The sequence below is a fragment of the Myotis davidii genome, unplaced genomic scaffold (assembly GCF_000327345.1).
Source record: "Myotis davidii unplaced genomic scaffold, ASM32734v1 scaffold330, whole genome shotgun sequence".
Lineage (NCBI taxonomy): Eukaryota > Metazoa > Chordata > Mammalia > Chiroptera > Vespertilionidae > Myotis > Myotis davidii.
This window is the reverse complement of record NW_006283770.1, coordinates 799,066-806,376: the sequence shown is the minus strand read 5'-3', so window position 1 is coordinate 806,376 and position 7,311 is coordinate 799,066. Positions and strand designations below refer to the sequence as shown.

Here is a 7,311-nt window from a genome sequence, read left to right as displayed (position 1 = left end):
ACTCCGTTGTGTAGATGTACCACAGCTTTCTAATCCACTAGTCTGCTAATGGGTACTTAGGCTGTTTCCAAATTTTAGCTATTGTAAATTGTGCTCTTATGAATATAGGGGGTGCATATATCCTTTCTGATTGGTGTTTCTGTTTTCTTGGGATATATTCCTAGAAGTGGAATTACTGGGTCAAGTGGGAGTTCCATTTTGAATTTTTTGAGGAAACTCCATACTGTTTTCCACAGTGGCTGCACCAGCCTGCATTTCCAGGAGGGTTCCCTTTTCTCCACATCCTTGCCAGCACTTGTCGTTTGTTGATTTGTTGATGATAGCCATTCTGACAGGTGTCATACAGTATCTCATTGTTGTTTTGATTTGCACCTCTGGGATGATTAGTGACTTTGAGCATGTTTTCATATGTCTCTTGGCCTTTTTATGAAATCGGGTATTTTTAAGTCTTCTATTTTTTTCTTTTGCAAACTTGTCATGGGAGTGGCAGCTCCGAGGACCTCTGATCACATTTGGGGTCCTTAAAAATCCAGGAAGTTCAACAGCCTTCTCCTTAATTCCATTCTGCCTTGTGTGTTCCCTTTAGTTTAAACTGTCAGTGTCTGTACCGGTGTAACTCCATCTCTATTCCTGGATTCTGCTGAGATGGCTGCTTTAATCCACGTATCACACCCATGATCTCTTTATCAAATGGTTGTTCAGCCATAACCTTACTGTTCCTTCAGAACAAGCTTTTTCATTTTTTGCAATATGGATAAGCTAAGATTTTTCCAATTAAAGTTCTGTTTCCTTTTTGCTGAAATTTCTTTGTTAATTCATTTCTCTCTTTTTGCATTTTACCCAAAGCACTTAGGAGGAACCATGCTGTTCCTTCGAAACTTGCCTTAGAAATATCCTCAGCTAAAATTCATTTTCATCACTTCCAAGCAGTACTTTCTACAGAACACTAGAACACAAGTCACTTCATAATGTTTTCAATAATATATTTCTCATTTTCCTCCCGTTTTCAATAATATGTTCCTCATTTCCATCTGAGACTTCACCAGAATCGCCCTTAACTTCTCTAACTTCTAGCTTGCATATCAAAACTCTTCCAGCCTTTGGAATTATCCAATTCCAAAACCACTTTCATATTTTTAGGTGTTTATTACAGCAGTAGCCATTTTTTTAGTACTAGAATCCCTTTTGGTCATCTTGGGCTGCCATGGCAAAATACCATAGACTGGGTCACTTAAACACAGATTTGTTTTCTCACAGTTCTAGGGGTTGGGATTAGCTAGTGGAGTCTCTCTAAAGGTGTTTTCTCTTAATTTTGTCAGTTTCCCCAGGGAGGAATCTTCTAATCTCCCAATCTCCTGCCTGCCCTGTGTAAGGAGAGCTTCTGGCCTTCTGAGAGTTTGGCAGTGGGAGTCAGCTGAGTCTGTGTGTATGGTAAGGGGAAGCTGCCTTGCCCTTCTGCCTGAGGATTTTAGTGTTCCTTGTCTTACACATGATGTCTCACCCCTGCCCTCTGTCGTGCTCCTGCTTCCAGAGTTGGTCCGACTTGACCTCTCCATTTCTCTTGCACAGTCAGGGAGGAGGAGTATCCTGGCTCTGCGGGGAAATGGAGGGTCCCGGGGTCTTACTGTTTCTTTTAAAGACTTTCAACAAATTTTTCTGTTTACACACAAGAGTGTTACTCCTTGCTTGCTGCAATTGCTGGTTTGCTTTTCAGGTATCCCAGTTGTTGAGATTTGTTAAAGCCAAGTAGTAGAAACTGGATTGTTTCATATATTTCTCTATTATTTTCTAAATGTTTATGTATCTCAGAGAAAATAATTTGAGATGCAAAGGACATATTATAAACAATGTTTATTGTATTCTTCTCGGACTGCAGACAACCTAAAGGTTCAACAGTAGGAAATGATCAATTGAATGTTAATTAAGCTATTTAATACAATATGCAGCCATTGAAAATCTTACTTTAAACAAAAAGGTGGAAACGCTCACAATATCATAATTATAGAATTCAAATACTATATGTTCTAATAGGCAAATAGTTAATATACATTTTTAAAAATATATGTAAAAGACTGGAGGGAAATACTCAAATATGTTCAGTTATTATTCCTGCTTAGTTGATTAATAGGTTATCGTTTTCTTTTTCATATGTTTTTATATCACATAATCTCACTCCTATGTGGAAGCTAATTAACAAAATAAACTGATGAATGGAGTGGATCCCGAGACATGGAAGCACAGAACAGAGCACAGAATCTCGGAGAGAAGGCCAGGGGGGGTGCGTGGGTGGAAGGTGATCAGCCAGAGAACTTGTACACATATATGCATAACACATGGCCACAGACAATAGGGTAGTGAAAGCCTGGGGTGGGGGCTTGCTGGAGGGAGTCAATGGGGCAAAAAGGAGGATATATGTAATACTTTCAACAATAAATATTAAAAAAAGAAGAAGGAACCTAGTGACTCCTACATCTTAATAGGCTTCATAATCACATTTCTAAACTTACTGGAGAATATGTTAATGTCGTTTGAAGCAAAGAATCATTGATCAGTTCAACAATTCTTTCACTTTTCACTTTTGTTTTATAAATTAAATTACAAAAATATTTAATAGCATTTTATCATATACTGCTTTTATGGAAATATTTGTCTAACATATCTATGTATGTATACACATAAGTATATGCTGTGAATGTCATTAATGATTATTGTGGGAGAGGTTGGCTTTTTTTACTTTATTCTTTTGTCGTAGTTATTGTGTCCCTGGGATGAAAAAAATTGTTAACCCAAATATTTATATTAGTAACTGGTATTGACAGTCAAAATGTGTGGTCCTGAGTTTGGTTAAGACAGTTATTTGACTGATTTCATATAATCGAACATTATTTGAGTTCTTAATATGTGGCATGCACCATTCTCTATATTTTACATTTTTAATTCATTTTTTTCCTTACAACAGTGCATTGAAGTAAATACTTTTTTTCCTATTCTTCAGATAATAAATGAAGACATAGAGAAGTCCAGTAGGTGTTCAGCATAACCATTGACACAAAGCTACTAGTGCAAATAGTAGTCAGGATTTGGGCCCAAACAATCTTGTTGCAGAGTTCAAATTCATAGCCACTATGCCATATTGTACTGTACATCTTAGAAATATTTACTTCCATCAGAAAACGAAGTTACTTTATATTTTGTAAAATATTAATACTACTCTAGGAACAATGGATTCAGAGCTTACATAATATAACTAGTTTCTAATGCTGTCGTAAATTAAAATGAGAATCTAATTGGAGGTCTTTTAGGAATTGACTACCATATATGATGCTTAATGCATTGTCCAGCTGATTAGTTAACTTGATTCTAAGTATAAATACATCTGACCTTGACATTTAGACCATTAGCACAAGATCATGTTTACTAAGCCAGCCTAACATTATCTTTACGATTCTGGCTAAGAAAAGATACAATTATTGCATGGGCTTTCTTTCTCCAAGAAACTTATGTACTTTTTTCTTTGCGTTATTTCTATAGTATCTTTTCGCTCACCAAAAAAATTGTTGTTGTTGTTGTTGTGTGTGTGTGTGTTTCTTTAAAAAAAATTGTTTTCATTATGTTTTCTGTGGTCACACAGTAGGTCAGCTACCCAAAAACCAGGTAAAATTGGAATCCATCGTCTCTTCATTTAAGCACAGATATTTAAACGCTCTTTTTATTTTTTAAAGAAGAAGCATAAGCTTGCAGGTGCAAAACTAAAATTTGAAATGGGCAAAATAAATGTCTTTATTCTTAGTTATTTTTTCACCCATTATTTCGATGAATGAGTTTTTGAATTCTAGAATTAACAAACCAGTAAACAGATGGCGCACAAGCTTTATTTTTACCTTATGGCAAATATAACAATAATTACATGTATTACATAGTACTATTTTGAGGCTTTGCTTTAAGTGTATAAGTTTAAAATATGACTACAGCCTTTTGTTGCAACAGCAGTTGATTTTGGTTAGTATAAAAATTGGAATATTTTCTTTAAATTCCAGTTCATTACTAAAAATTTAAATTGCACATTTTATATTTACCCCTTTTCTCTGTTTTAGATTTATATTTGTTAGGACTTTATGCTTGAACTAATTTTAAGACATCAAGTTTTAATACATTAGAAAATTCTAATATTGCTAATATCATTATTTAAGAAAATTGTCAATTGTTTTTGCCACACATACTCAATAATGTGTTATTCTGTTTTCTTAGGGACTTCCTGCACCGTTACTTGATGATAATTGTAAAAAAGAACTTGGTGAAGATGTACATAATCATGAAACATCAGAATTTAACAGTAAGATGAAAATAGCTTGGCGTTATCAGCTGTTACCTAAGATGGAGGCAAGTCAGCATACAAATTATGCATTTCTAAAATTTGAAAATGAATTTGTTTTCATTTTATGGAATCTCTTGTTGTACAACTGTTAAAGTGCAATACAATGTATATTTGTTTATTTAAATAACTAGATATTTCACTTATAGCATATTTGATCAAGATGACATATTTCTTAATAATAAAATTATAGCAAATTGGGTTTCTTTTTAAGCCAAAATAGATTATTTCATTTTTTCCATAGTCTCCATATGGAGTCTTTTATTCTAGGGCTGCAAACCAGAGTAAGTGAACTAGCAAAGCCATTTACTATATTTTTTTAAGTTTTTATTGAATTTACTGGGGTGACATTGGTTAATAAAATCATATTGGTTTCAGGTGTACAATTCTGTAATTCATCATCAGTATATTTGTGTTTACCACCCAAAGTCAGCCTGCGGACTGAAGGGTCCTCGGTTCGGTCCCAGGTTTGATTCTAGTCAAGGGCACATGCCTGGGTTGCGGGCTCGGTTTGATGTGCAGGAGGCAGTCAATCAGTGATTCCCTCTCATCATTGATGTTTCTATCTCTGCCTTCCTCTCTGAAGTCAATAAAATACATGTATATTTTTAAAATGTGCCCTTCATACAATGGTCTTCACTAAATGACTTTTTCTCCCATTTTCTTCCAGTCTCCCCAAATATCATTTGCCTCCTCTTCTTAAAGAATACCCTTCAGCATTTCATATAATACTGGTTTGGTGGTGATGAACTCCTTTAGCTTTTCCTTATCTGTGAAGCTTATCTGACCTATAGGATATATGAATTTCAGCTGCCATACTGTTTTCCAAAGGTTCTCCCCACCCTCCAATCTATAATAATAAAAGCATAATATGCTAATTAGACCAGATAGCCAAACGAGCTCCTGGACATCATTCCGGAAGTCTTCTGAATGAAGCTGCAGTGGTGGGGGCCGAGGCAGAGGCAGTTAGGGGCAATCAGGCAAGTGCTTAGGGGCAATCAGGCAAGCAGGCAGAGTGGTTAGGTGCAATCAGGCAGGCAGGTGAGTGGTTAGGGGCAATAAGGTAGGCAGGCAGATTATGAGAGGGTGCAAGCCTGGCTGAGCACCCCCCACCTCCCATGCACGAATTTCATGCACCAGGCCTCTAGTTTATAATAAATACAGCATCTGTCTCCACTACCAGAATGTGAGCTCATTGAGAAAAAGGAATTTTGATTATTTTGTCCTACTAGCATACAGTGGGTGCTCAATAGTTACTGGTTGAATACATGAGTGAATTAGTTATATCATATATAAATTAAATGGGGAAACTTCATTAAGTTGCATTAATTAATACAAATAAAACAACAACAGCTTATTTTGAATTTATAGTCAGTGGTGAGACTTAAGTTTATATTTACAACTTAAGTTCTGTCAAGTTTAGAATATAGAAATCATCTTCTGGCTTCTTTGCTTTTCTTTGAAATGTTACTAGCATGTATATTTTCTTGTCACAGACATTTTGTATGTGGTGATTTGCCACAACTGATAATTAGTGGTCACTCATCATCATATATATATATATATAAGCCTAATATGCAAAGTGTCCCCTCAGGAGTTCGACTGACCAGGAGTTTGATTGCTCGCTATGATGTGCGTTGACCACCAGGGGGTGGCATGGAATGAAAGAATGTCCTGATGGCAGCAGGCAGCTGGGGAAGGGAGACCCGGCCTTTATCTGGCAGCTGCTAGGGACCCTACCCATGCACGAATTTCATGCACTGGGCCTCTAGTCTACTATATAAATCCAGACTTTACCGTGACATTTTCTGTTTAAAAACAATAACAACAAAACCCAGGGTTTTCTGGATTTTGCTTGGGCAAAATATAGTTAACACTATTATGAGTAAGAGATTGAATAAGTAGTCCAAAACTAGCTGTGTCAATTATCAGATATGCTTTTTACTATAAGTTGCTGTGAAGTATTAAGAGTGTAGTCATGCTCTAACCGATTTGGGTCAGTGCTAGAGCATTGGCCTGCAGACTCAAGGGTCCCAGGTTCGATTCCAGTCAAGGGCATGTACCTTGGTTGCGGGCACATACCCAGTGGGGAGTGTGTAGGAGGCAGCTGATTGATGTTTCTCTTTCATCAATGTTTCTAACTCTCTATCCCTCTCCATTGCTCTCTGTAAAAAATCAATAAAATATATTTTCAAAAAAGAGTATAGTCATATTCTCATTTAGGGAATACTAAAAAGGACAAGAATATACACAACTAAATAACAATAGTTCAGTAAAGCATTAAGCAAGCACTTTCATGTAGAGAGTTGTGTAGTTTTAAAAAGTCCCGCTTCTACCCTTGCTGGTTTGGCTCAGTGGATAGAGCATCAGCCTATGGACTGAAGGGTCCCAGATTCTGGTCAAGGGCATGTACTTTGGTTGCAGGCTAGATCCTTGGCCGGCAGGGGTCCAGTGTGGGAGGCAACCAGTCTCTCTTCCACCTCTCCTCCCTCCCTTCTACTGTCTCCCTAAAGATCAATGGAAAAAATATCCTCAGGTGAGGATTAACACAAAAATTAAAATAAATAAATAAATAAAACCTCTTCCCTTGACCTTTGATTTTTGTCTCCTAAATGCATATGTCCTCTTTACTGTCCAATCATCAAGCTCTAATTTCTCCTCACCCAAAGAATAGCTTGCCTACAGCATATTCTGAGACTTAATTTCTTCATTACTGTAGAACTCTACTGCAAATGCCTACAGATGGCTCTGGCAATTTATGACAGTGTATTAGAGGTTTATTATGTTCAATCTTCATTACACTTTGGTTTTCCATCTTAGAGATTAAGCCCCAGCAGTCCTGTGATAGATGCATGTTGTGGATGACAGCACATATACTTTTTTCAATAATGTAATGTAATTTACAAAAGATAGTGACGAGTCTTCTGATCACTAATGGA

At 36.5% G+C, this 7,311-nt stretch overlaps 1 protein-coding gene across 1 annotated transcript in view; it reads left to right on the top strand.

Moving 5' to 3' along the window:
• Positions 1-7,311, top strand: part of ELP4 (elongator acetyltransferase complex subunit 4) — a 180,209-nt gene that overhangs the window by 21,689 nt on the left and 151,209 nt on the right. Inside the window, exon 4 of the mRNA XM_006753936.2 lies at positions 4,249-4,380. Coding sequence (XP_006753999.1) covers positions 4,249-4,380 — 132 coding nt within the window. The remainder of the gene's footprint in view (positions 1-4,248; positions 4,381-7,311) is intronic.